Here is a 12723-nt window from a genome sequence, read left to right as displayed (position 1 = left end):
ACTTCCTTAAATCTTTCACAAGACCTCCTTTTGCAGTTGTCTGCATCAGCTACCAGTTCATCAGGGAGTAGCTAACTTCCACGAGGCTGTAAGAAAGGAAGAGGGCCCTTGAGGTTTGCATATTCACTGACAGAATATAAGCAAGATTATCTAGATCAGGATGCACATTGGCAGAGCATCTTGTCATCACTAATTGTTTAAAGCTCTTCCACTCAGACCAAGGGAAGAGGAAAATAGCCAAATCCCAATAGCCCTGTTACCTGCCTGAGTTTGCTCAAATTTGTCAGCAGACCCCAGGAAATGCAGAGAGCTCAAAGTTACAGTAAAAGGTTAACTGAGGTCAACTGAATTTTAATTAGTTGCCCCAAGTTTGCCAAGTTTGCACGAGGTACAATAAGCATTTCCATTGGATATTTATATCCGTTTTGACTAAAAATGGTAGTAAAAGCCAGGAACAGGATATTACACATTTTACCAGTAAATCATCTTTTTAATAAGGGAAAGCAAGGTTCTTTCAAGATAATGTAAACAATGTACCACTTATTCAAAACCAGCCCCTTCATCATCCCATCCATTTTTTTCATATACTGCAAAAGCGTTACTACCACATTGGTGGAGCAATGCTTCTGCGAACTCGTGGAACTCTGAAAGGAGCCTTTTGAGTACTCTTCCACAGGGACAATCTTTAATTGTTAATTATGCACCAATTTAGCTTTTCATTACTATGTGATTCATCATTTCATAAGCCTCTCTGAACAATGAAGAAACAGGAACAGTCTGTAAACCCATTCGTTACCAGAATTAGAAAGATGGCTTTACCTACAGCACGTTTGAGACATTCTCTATCTATAAACCAAAGTTAAGAATGCTTTAGCTCCTCTGGATTTACTGATTAAAAATCCTCAAAATATCAGGAAGAAAATGAAACTGCATTTCACACAAAACTTCAGATATATCTGAAGAGAGGAAAAAAACCCAACCCCATGGTTAAGCATGAAAGCCTCAAAAGAGCTCCTGGACACACTGGTTATTTAACTGGCTGCCTGCTGCCAGCCATTTGGATGCCTATGGGAAGCAGACTTACCTTCCTCACTCTAGATCTCTGTACTCAGTAAAAATAATGTGTCTTCCACCCTATTTACTGGATTTCATGCACAGACACCCTGCCCCGTTTCCAACCACACACGTGCAGCTCCCACTTCCAACAGCTCACTACTGTGGTGTAAGAGACATTCTGGAATATACATCAAGGTATGGCAAAGTTTTGATCCGAGCTCCACAATTTATTTGGAGTCCTCTCCTAACACAGACATCCCAATCTTGTAACAGATAATGCTTTTATGGTACATCATCATGGTCTTTGCTTAAGGCAGTAACACAAAAGTACTCAATCTCTCTTAAAAATCTTCAACGGAATAAAGATAACTATGCAAAGTAACTGAGGGATTCAGAGTCTAAATTTGAATCAAGTTATTAACTGATCACTTAAAACATTTGCAGATAAGTACTATGTTTGAGAAATAAGGAAATTTTTAGAAAGGAACTTATACCAATGTTTTTCCTGTCAGCAAAAGATTCCTTTCTCAGAGGAAAGTCACCTCAGAATTTAGAGTGAATGAAGATTTACCCTATCTGCCACAGAAAATCTCTTCCAAGACTCTTCAGAAAATTAAATTTCTTCTGTACTGTTTTTTATTCCAATCAATTTCAGAATTTGTCTTGTTATGACTTGCAGAGTTACTAAAAGCTAGAAAGATTGTTCCAAAACAAGCTGTACCATCAACAGATGACACTCTCTACGAAAAAAAAAATAGATAAGCCAAGGAAACCACAGCAGACTCTACAGGTAAACATCAAAAGAATAAGGTGGCATTAACCAGGAATCTTAAAAGGTAAACTGTGAAAGTAGAAACAGCTGACATCACAACTGCTCAGCCTCTTGAACACAGGATGACAAGAATGCATTTATATGAAACGCAAGCTAAAAAAACCCCCTATAATAGTGACAAGATGAGATCTGACTGACCAAGAAAAATCAGTTTTGTTTGGGCTACACTAACAGTGTGTGACAAATGATAATGGTTATCAAGGACTGTGACAATGGAAGTGAAAGAGCACAAGCAATGCCTGTTTCCCACAGTGTGCCAGGCTATGATCCACATTTTAGAGACTGAAAATGAAGTGACAACATCTGGCAACAGCCTGTATTTGTAGCACGAAGGACAACTCCAAGAAGGTCACAGGTTCAAAACCTCTAGAGATTGAAGATAGCAATGTTGAAACCAAACAAGGAAACTGGGAGGGGAAAAAAAAGAAAAGAGGAAGAAAACAACCAAGGTAGGACTGAAAAACAAAACATGGCAAACACAAAACAATGTGTCTTCAGCATCAAGTTCACTTCATTAAAGAAGGGTACAAAAGAGTCTCTAGGACTTGGAGGATAGAGCTCATCCTCAAAATTAGATGGATTCTGTAATAATAGAATAGAAAAGAGACACAGGGAATCTGGGGAAGGAAAAACTACTAAAAATAAGGGAAAAACTGGGAACTAGGAGGAAAGAGTAGCCAAGATGTATTCACTCAGAATTCACAGAAACCATTAATCTTTTCAGGAATCGAAACGGTACCTGAGACTACTTAGGCAAGAGCTGACTTTGACAAAGTAAGAAGAAAACTTGGGGCTACTGGTTTGTTTTTCAGAATGCTTCAACACATGAGCTGAATGAAGGACAGTGAGAGAGAACAATGGTGCAGAGACACAAGCAACTACAACTAGGTTTCAATGGAGTCCAGCGGAAGGACTCAGAATGAGGACACAGCCAGCAAGTGCTGTGAAAGATGGATGGGAAAGTGTAGCAAGAAAGAAAATAGGAAAAAAGGCAGAAGCAATGGAGAAATTAGAATCTCTTTTTTTTCATCTCTTAAGTCTAATCAAAATCTCTCCTTAGACTGCTGTACAGAAATAGGATGTGCACTGCTACACTAGTTTTACTCAAACCCAGTTATATCACCAAGTGCAATTTTCAGAGGTATAGTGCTACTGGCCAGTAGCTACTTGGCCACAAAGGCCAAGAAAAAAAAATGTTCTCCACCTGCAGATCACAGCTAAGTGCTGAAGCAGCTCTAGTGGAGGAGCCTCTCTACCAGAAGCATCAGCCACCTGTAACCACCAGGGGGAGATTTCTAAGCGTAACAGCATCAAAATAACCTTCATAGGCTCAAGGCAAGATTAAGTTTCCACTGTGCTAATTTGTAAAAAACAAATTAAGAAAGTCTATAACTAAAGGGCATATAATCCAAGTAGATAAATTAAAGAGGAAGCAGATGAACTGAGCTTACTTCTCCCAAAGTCACGCAACAGGTTACCCAAAGAAATAAGACCGAGGGCAAGAGAATGACATTTAGGTGATCTATCCACTAAAGCATACTACCTATTAGACTGAAAATTCTATTAATCTTATGTCTTTACTAGGATTAATTTTTCTTCACAACACTCTCATAGTTCAACCTCAGCTGGCAGCTAAGCACCACACAGCCACCTGCTCACTCCTGTCAGGTGGAATGGGAGAGAGAATCAGAAAGGTAAAAGTGAGAAAACTCGTGAGTTGACATAAAGACAGTTTAATAAGAAAAGTAAAAAGCTGTGCACGCAAGCAAAGCCGAACAAGGAGTTCATTCACTACTTCCCACAAGCAGGCAGATATTCAGCCATCTCCAGGAAAGCTCCATCACACCTAACAGTGACTTGGAAAGACAAATCACTTTGAACAACCCCCTGCCTCCTTCTCCTTCTTCCCCATTTTATATGCTGAGCATGGCACTGTATTTATGGGATATCCGTTGGGTCAGCTGTCCCGGATGTGTCCCCTCCCAATTCCATGTGCACCCCCAGGCTCTTTGCTGCTGGGGTGCAGTGAGGAGCGGAAAAGACCTTGACTCTGTGTAAGCACTGCTCAGCAATAACTAAAATATCCCTGTATTATCAACATTATTTCCAAAACACAGCCCATATTTGCTACTGTGAAAAAAATTAACTCTAGCCCAGCCAAAACCAGCCCAAGCATGCAAGCACACAAGCAGTGTCTAATACCATCATAAGCCATACTGTCAACAAAGCATCCACTTAAAAGAGAGAAAGCTGTATTGATTTTTCTGTGGAGCTTTTGCATTTCAGTTTTTAGATTATTCCAGTTCTTTATGGTATCATATACAAGCACAAATCCATCACCCAAGAACTTCAGGAGTAAGGGTTCAGGTCACAGTAGGTTAAAAAATAATAAATACCTACTGCTCTTTCAAGACCCTAAAACTACCATCAAAATTATTATTCACAATAGAGTGGCAGCGTAACTGAGTGATGTAAGACATCAGGAGGATTATTAATTTAATCCAGTGACAGTTGCCACAGTCCTGTCTCCAAACAAAATCTCAGTGCCTGAGCACAAGGGAGTAGTGAAATATGAATGCCACTGCAAAAGTGACTATTATATTTTCCCTACAGATTGCATGTTCAAAATCTCCCTTATCCAGGAAAGGGGATTCAAACTCAATACACAGGAGAAGGCCTACAAGGGTGAAGAGAATATAGAGAATATATCACATGAGGAGATTAAAATTGTTCAGCTCAAGTAGCCTAGCAAAACCAAGCTGACAGGAGATACTATGATTGTTATCTCAAAATATGCAATGGTACAATAAATGCAAAGACGAGAGAACAGTTATTTAGTGTCAAGGACAGTGCTGTCACAAAAAAAATGGGTATAAACTTGCTACTGAAGTTCAAGTTGGAAATCAGATGACTCTGTAATAACAGTGAGCTCTTCAGAAAAGCTCTGTGTCAGTCTATGTACTGTGGATTGCACTTGAGAAAAAGTGATAATAGAAGAAAATCTCCAAAGGCAAGTTTATGCACTAACACAACAGTATGTGACAAGAAGGGGAGAACTGAAAAGATGCCAGTGGAATTTTGTAAACCTTCTGTTGTGCTAGAACCAAAAAGGTCTTGGGAGTACAAAACATGAGCAGTCTAGTTCAAGTAAAGAAAACACCTCTTGCAGATTCTCCAGCTTACCCTGTTGAACACTGGTAACATCATGTAAAGCTTCTCTTCCTGCTCTTTCTGAGTCATGTGCCGTGGAGGGTGACAGAGCTCTGTGAAGAGGCGCCGCAGATGCATCAGGCCCAGCGCGTTGTCCTGGGGGCTACACTCTTCCTGCCGCGGCCGGCCCATGATCCTCTTCACCATATTCATCTTGACTGACTTTTGGAAGCTCCCTTGTATCCTGTTCAGAAAGGAAAATGAACTTACTCAGTACGAGTACAAGAGATTGAGGCATCATTCCATCAAAGCCTTTAAATGTATGGCACCCTCTCCCACAGTACGTACCACACTGCAGTTAAGAGCTAATTTTATGTGCTAGGCATTGATTAGTATGCGCCTGGAGGATTTAAAGCCAACAACTTTTGAAAAAGATCCGATACCCTTCAGCAGAAAGCACGGCTTGCCAGGCTTTGAACACTGCAAAATGCTTTGGTACTTTTTATTAGACCATTTTTACAATTCTTAGGTGCACATTCCACATCTTTTACAGCAGTGTTATCTACATATTGCAAAGTATTCTCAAATTAATTCTAGAATAAAATCAGTACCAGTTATATACTTTAAAATCTAATCACACAAGACCTTCAAACTGTTTCAGACATTGGTTTTATCATAGAGAGACATGCTTAAATTTTTTCCTAACTTTCCTATGGCAAACAGACAAAGCTATCCAACGGAGCTGTCGTTCATCTCATACCTCAGCTACTGGGAGCCTGCAGAATAACACCTCAGTCTTCTCTTAAAGCACAAGAAAACTTGATTTATAATCATAGAATGGTTTGGGTTGGAAGGGACCTTTAAAGACCATCTTTTCCAGCAGACATCAGGGTGGCTGAAGTCCCCTAGCAGATTGCTTTGCTCTATAAGCATGTGGATCCTATCTCTCCCCAGCAGCCTGCATTCTTTGAAGAATGTCCTGTTATCACAAAAGTTACAGCTCTGGGCCTGTACTTGGGCCCCTGTCCCCTTCACTCATGATCTCAGGGCTGTGAAGTCCTAGTTGATCTTGCCCAGGTTCAGCTCTACCACATCATGTGTGCCCAATTTTTAAAACATCCCACTGATACAACACAGTGTCTGTATTTAGTCCTTTATTAGTCTTCGAAACAACACAGACCAAATCTTCCAAATGTGAGACTAAAGCCTGTCAGGCAGGATCTTGCACAAGAGCTGTAAGGGTCAGGGCAGATAATCCCTCAACACATGTAGCAAACTGGACACTGCAGCAGAAGGGACTATTCTCACAGCGAGGTTCAAGAAAGCAAAAGGGTAAGGGAAAACAAGGGAAACTGTTTCAGCTCCATACCCAAAGTTAAGACCACCAGCAATGAAATACTCCACAGAATTGTAATGCCCTACATCTCTTTGCTTAAAGGCAGTCAAAAAAACAAAGGTCAGTAGCAGCTATAAGAATTATTAAAGAGTAGAAAATGCCTCACAGCAAGAAAGTTAGAGAACTTAATTATTTCAATTATCCAAAAGAGATGTTACCATGAAGGGTCAATTATTAAAAGGAGAAGTGATGATTCCAAAAGTGCTGTGATTAAAGAAACAGAGGGAAGAAGAACTCAAATCCAGAGATTAAGTTGTGATGAAAGACAATAGTTGGGTACTAAAGCCAGGAAAATAAGACCAATAATAAACTGGAGCTATGCTTGTAAAAGTGAAGATAATCAACTACTAGTAGGAAGCATTAATAAAAGAAAAATATTTTCCCCCTAACCCAGAAAGAGATACCTTTTTGGAATATGTTCATAAAACTAACACAGAAGAAGAATTAGGAACTAATTGCTACTGAACATTTTGGTACTATGCAAAAAAAGAATTTATGAAATGAGAAGTCATCAAAAACCCCGCACCAATGTACAAGCTAGAAACTGTCAGCCCATGCTGGAAATGTGCATTGGCTTTTTACATTTGAAGAAAAATGAGACAGAACTGCAGTTGTCTTTTAGTGTATCGTCCCTAAGAAATAACACAGGTAAGACTTCAAATCAACATGAATCATGCAGCTAAAAATGGAGGTGTCTCCTCCAGAAACCCAAAGCATTTTCCAACTTCTCAGTCTGGGAATTCTTCTCTCGCTGTAACAACACGTAAACTAACAGAATACCACATGTGAGCTCAAAGAGCCAAAGCTTCACTGTCTAAGCAGCAAGAAAAAAACCCTGTATTTTCTTTTTTATAAAATCTTTCAAAGATAATGTTTTATATTTCTTTTTATTATTAACAAGATGCTGAGAACTCTAAATCCAACACCCAAAACGATACTGTCATTCAAACCACCACTGCTGCAGACTTTTGCTAGTGTGGACAATTTCTCTTTTAAATCCTATTGCTGTCTTCAGCCTAAGCACACACTAGAACAGGTATTTGCACTTGTTCAGCCACATAGTTGTAGCTGTAGATGGGGCAATTATCTTACAGTCAGAGAAGTCCAAATAACTGTTACACATTATTTTCCTCGTGTAACGGGAGTCTACTGGGACAGCATCTCCAAGATGAGATCTATTTACCTCCACTGGGGCAGTTTTAACCCAGAGGGATGACAAATGCAGAGAACAATTGAAATACTCTCACTTTCTTAATACAGCCATGGTCCCTTCCTGTCTATTTCCATAGTATGATCAAGTATTAAACCTCAATGTAAAAGATGGGGCAGAGAGGAGGGGAGAATGGAAATAACACAGTATAACATTCACATTGATTTAATTTTGGGGTTTTTTTTCCAGAAGTAATCAAAAAACACCACAAAAATCAATATATTCCCTGTGTGTACTTAATTGAGTTAGAATCCAACCCCCATCCACGCCCAAAAAGAAAGCCAACCCAAAAACCGAACACCACACCAAAGCACCACAATGCCAAGGAATTTCAGGTTAGTGTCCCAAAGACACCCTTGCAATGCTCAAGAAAACCTTCCTAGAAGACATTGCTTTGGGAACGCCCTTTACAATAAAATATTCACTTCCTTGATATTTTTCACAGATACAGAGTCCATGTTGCATTGTACGAAGCGAAGACAGGGGTAGTAATACTGATATTTACACTTGGAGATCTTTACAATATACGATTCTTTTCTTAAATGATATTACCTGCCCTCTGGACCTGCTTTATCTGGCAGTATTTTCTGCTCAGTCTTCAGAATCATGGAAAGTCTACCCTCAGTTCCACTGCGGATCAACCTGAATGTACACAATACATAAATTTTGGAGTAGTTACTACTTGTGGAATTATTCCAGAGTTGAATCCTACTATGTTCCTGTCCTATTAGAAAAAAGGTAAGTGTGGGCTCCATGCATCATCATCTGAAATATATTGTACCTGAACGCTGAAAGAATTTCTGTGAGTTATTTTTACCAATTCAAATACAATGATACTCTCTCTCATTATCATTGTACAGATTACTTACGGATATACAAGGAAGAGAGCTGTGGGCTCTGGGAGCTCCAACATTAGGCCCAAGTCTTAGACATGTGAAAGTGAACAGGGAAAGAACAGCGGTATGTCGCTACTTTTTCCTGTATTAAATATTTTGACTGAGGTTTTCTTTGTTTAGCTTTAGGCCTGCAAAAGAGAAAGCAGTACACCTAAACCTTTTCCTACAAACAAAAAAGATGCAGAAGAAAGGACTTTCCTATTCTACTGAGTGAATTCATGTGCACGGTCTTCACAGTCAGTTGCAACCACTACACATGACTTGAGTTCAGCATTAAGGCCTGCATTCTCCTTAATGCCAAAAATGAAATGATTCCAGTATTTTCAGTAGCAGTCACCTGTTCACAACTGCTTGTTTACAGCACATGACAATCAAGCACCCTGCACAGCAATTAAGAGAAGCAAACTCGCAAGTTAAGGAACACCTGTCTCGTAATTGCTTGTAGGGCTTGAATTTGGCCTGGCTCTGCACACACATTACAGTACAGTCTTAAATTTCACACTCACTTCCTACAGTCCCCAAAGAGCCTCCTGCCTCTCCCAGACGATGCTTCATAAGCAGCTGTTCAGTATTTTGTTACTTCATCCCTCAGATACACCTTAGTTACTGCAACATGGACTGAAAGGCTGCTCTGCACACCCAGCAATGAATTTCCTCATGGATTCTTCTGTCCCACTCATCGCTGCCAGATCAGAATGACTCACAACCAATAAACCAACTTATTTTCACAAACCTGCCCCACAGCACAGGCATGTTAACAGCCTCAATATACACACACAATGAACACACTCACCCCCTTATGCTAAAACTGGTGATGTCTAATAAGTTGGATATCTAGTTTAGGATACTTTGGGGAGCAACTAATCCTGCATGGTGTCTTCCAATGCTTGAATCTTTCTGCTTGCTTGCCTTGTGTCCCTTAGAGACCAGCTGATGTCCTCCTCCTCTCAGCTTGTGATCTCAAAGCTAAACGCCTAGTACACAAAGGCTGCAATTAGAGGGCAATCCCAAAAACCTCAAGGAGTTTTGTGGAAGAGGCAAGGACAGAAGCGAGTTCTCAGGACAGGAGGCTGGCTCTTCCCTGCCTCATATTCCCTCTTCCAGCATGTTCAGCCTGCTGCAGCCACACGTTCTTTACATCATCATCCTGATGAGTTACTTCCCCCAGCAGGTCCAAGCAGGCACATTCTTCATAGCAAATTTGTGAGCTGGACATTCCAGCTGTTGAGTCTTTGGCTTTTTTGAGCTGAGGAAGAAGTCAGAATTTATTCTGAAAGAGCAGACTAATGCAGCCTCACTAGGACAGGCACACAGTTTATCAGGAGGGTTGAAGCAGTTCAATCTACTGCACCCATCTTCTGGAGATACAAATGTGAATTAATGGCAGCTGTGCTATGTATGGACCAAAACTAAAATAAGACACTCAATGAATAGATTTCAGACATGCACAAAGACAGTGACAATCAAAACACTGCTCTTGTAACACACATCCTTTTCTCTTAGTGGTAGAAGCAGAAGTGTCTCCACCAGAAGAACAACGGAGCAAGCAGTGAAGGCAAAGCACAAGCATCCTTACTTTGAAAACCCTTTGTTTTCTTCCACTGGCTGTCAGATGGCTGCACATTTCCCCATGAGCATAAGTGAGGCTGATCTATTTCAGCATCTCTGAAATAAAGCCATTCACCAAGTTCTTCACTTTTCTGTTAAATTTATCTGAGAATCCCACAAGATGAATGCAAGAGATTCTGAAGAAGCTTCACAGGAGTTAGTCCAAGAAGTAACTTCTACGCTTCAAAATATTTTAAAGTTTTCCTACTGTTAGTGGAAGCTGTTGGAAAAGTGATCATAAATTATGCTACAGAAAATACCAACAACTTACAAAGCTCAAAAACAGACACTGCAAGAAAAACACAACATGCACACTAATCATTAACACAAGTTTGGGTATGATAATGTATGGGTAGTACTACTAGAGCTATCAAAACATTTGTGAAGAAAAAAAGTATAGACAGGCAGAAGCTGGATGAGACACGCTCATTTTCACAATAACTATTACAGGTCCAAGCTGTGCATCTAGTTCCAAAAGGGTGTTATTTAAATAAGCAGCTAGGTAATTATCTGCTTCATAATTACAGTCACAAGTGTCTCTCCAGGCACTGTACTGGTATTACATCAGCAGCTTAGCAGTGAAACAGGAATCAACTTCTTTCTTTGCAGATTATAATGGGACACCAGCACACATCTCCACCCCAACTATCTTAGAAAAATGAAATTAAAGTCTTCTTGTTATAATGAATCACAGAAGTCCATTACTATCAGTAAATTCCACACCTGCTATTTTCCTCCACATTAGGTCTGTTATTTCTTTCCTTAATTTCAGATTCCCTAGCCATGTAGTTAATACTAATATTCTGAAGACGATCATCGATATGCACTATTCAAAAGGACATTGTGTGGCCTTCAAAGGAAACAATAAAGAGCTGTTACTGGCTAGATACACATCCATTTGTGCTTAGAACTGAGCGGGAATAAAAAATTCTCTTTGTAGACAAAAACATCAGCAGGAGGGGAGGCGAGGAACACAACTACTTCCTGCCATTCCAACCACCACCAAACAAAACAGCTATGTACACACAAAGAAAATCATGCACAAGGAAGCTGTGTTGCTGAAAAGGATGCCATGAGCTCTCCCTGACAGACTGAACTAGCACACCCTCGTTTGGGGAATATCGTCTGGTCCCTGTAAGACAGGGCTTGAAACAAATCCAGTGTGTTGCCCTAGTAAGAAAAGTGCCTATTCCCATACTATGTTTCCCTCTTGTTAAACAGCTGGTCATCTGGCTAAAACAGGAGCTATTTCAGGCCAAAATTTGCAAGGTCACACGATTATTTCAGGATGACTTTTGGTGTGTGCTTTGCTTTTCTTTTCTTTCACACTGAAATAAATTAAAACTTATCTCAAGGAACCTAATGTTATCACCTAAAAGTTTAAACTTCCCCTTCTTAGATGAATATAAGAGTGCAGAGGTCAATCTAATGAAATACTGGTTTGTTTCCACGTGTTGAAGAGATGCTTACAGAGGTGTCTCAGTTCACAGGTAGTGTCCAAATCTGAGAATTCAGTGCAGTTATTTTTTTGCTTTAACACCTCTAAGAATAAAAAAAAAAAAAAAAGAAAGAAAGAAAAAGAAAGGAAAAAAAAAAAGAAAAGGCTTGCTATCCTAATTCAGGACATGTTTTTCCTGTTCTCTGAATTCAAATCAGATGACAGTTACAGATACAATTCTTTTGTTATTTGCAACATTAGAAATGCTATTTTATGCTCAATCTGACCTTAATGCCTTTAAATCCCTGCAAACAAAAATTCTTTATGCTTCAACAAATATGAAGAACTTTAGTAACTAGTTAGTCAGAAAGATAAAAGATATAAAACAGGGACTATCAGTCTTCTTTGCAGGTCCATTTCCCACAAATTATTCATGATAATGACACATAATAGCAAGTGCTGATAGAATAGATTTCCTGTGGTTTGTACCCTCCTGAAGGTTAATGTTTTATATTCAGTGTAAAAGGACAACAATTAAATAACAGTGATACTTTTGACCTATGCTGCAGGGATGGAGGAAAGATGTCTGCTAAAGACTAATAATGCACATATTTCTTATTTAGTATTAACTTAAATGAAAATGACCTTTAGTTCTATCAACTTTTTGAACTTCACTTGGTTCAAATAAGGAAATAAAGTACTACTTTTGATTTCTGTAAATAGCCTATTCTTTTCTTGACTTACTAGTGTAGAAGCTTACGTCTAGAAGATAACCCTTTCATTGCATTTTCTAATGCTTTAATTAATAACCTCAAAATTTCCAAAAATTACTTGCAGTACTATAACAAAATATTTCCACGCTACAAACATTTCTTCCACCACCTCTGAAAAATACAGCCTGTAAACCAAAGTATTGAATCCCACCACAGCTGAAAATAATGTGTAGTACTTCTCCAAACCACAGTTCAAGTTTCATCAATTTTCTTCTTTTCTATTTCTGTACACAAAAAGCACAGACAACTTCAACATCTCAAGTGCAGACCCACCATCCATTTTGCCCTTGCGACTGAAGGGCCTACTTCAACATAATTTTTTAGTGCAATGGCACAGAACAACAGCTGCCCAGCATGAAGGAGT

General features: G+C 39.4%; 1 protein-coding gene across 9 annotated transcripts in view; it reads right to left on the bottom strand.

Annotated features, from left to right (window-relative positions):
- WDFY3 (WD repeat and FYVE domain containing 3) overlaps positions 1-12723 on the bottom strand; it is a 167688-nt gene that overhangs the window by 109146 nt on the left and 45819 nt on the right. For all 9 annotated transcript variants that reach the window (XM_027725023.2, XM_039391079.1, XM_027725016.2 and 6 more), the window contains one exon: positions 5072-5282. In XM_027725023.2, coding sequence (XP_027580824.1) covers positions 5072-5251 — 180 coding nt within the window. In that variant the 5' untranslated portion in view covers positions 5252-5282. The remainder of the gene's footprint in view (positions 1-5071; positions 5283-12723) is intronic.

This window comes from Pipra filicauda, unplaced genomic scaffold (genome assembly GCF_003945595.2).
Source record: "Pipra filicauda isolate LSUMZ 115617 unplaced genomic scaffold, ASM394559v2 scaffold8_size5757611_pilon, whole genome shotgun sequence".
NCBI classification, from domain to species: Eukaryota; Metazoa; Chordata; class Aves; order Passeriformes; family Pipridae; genus Pipra; species Pipra filicauda.
The sequence above is the reverse complement of the archived record's forward strand: the minus strand, read 5'-3'. Positions and strand labels throughout refer to the sequence as shown.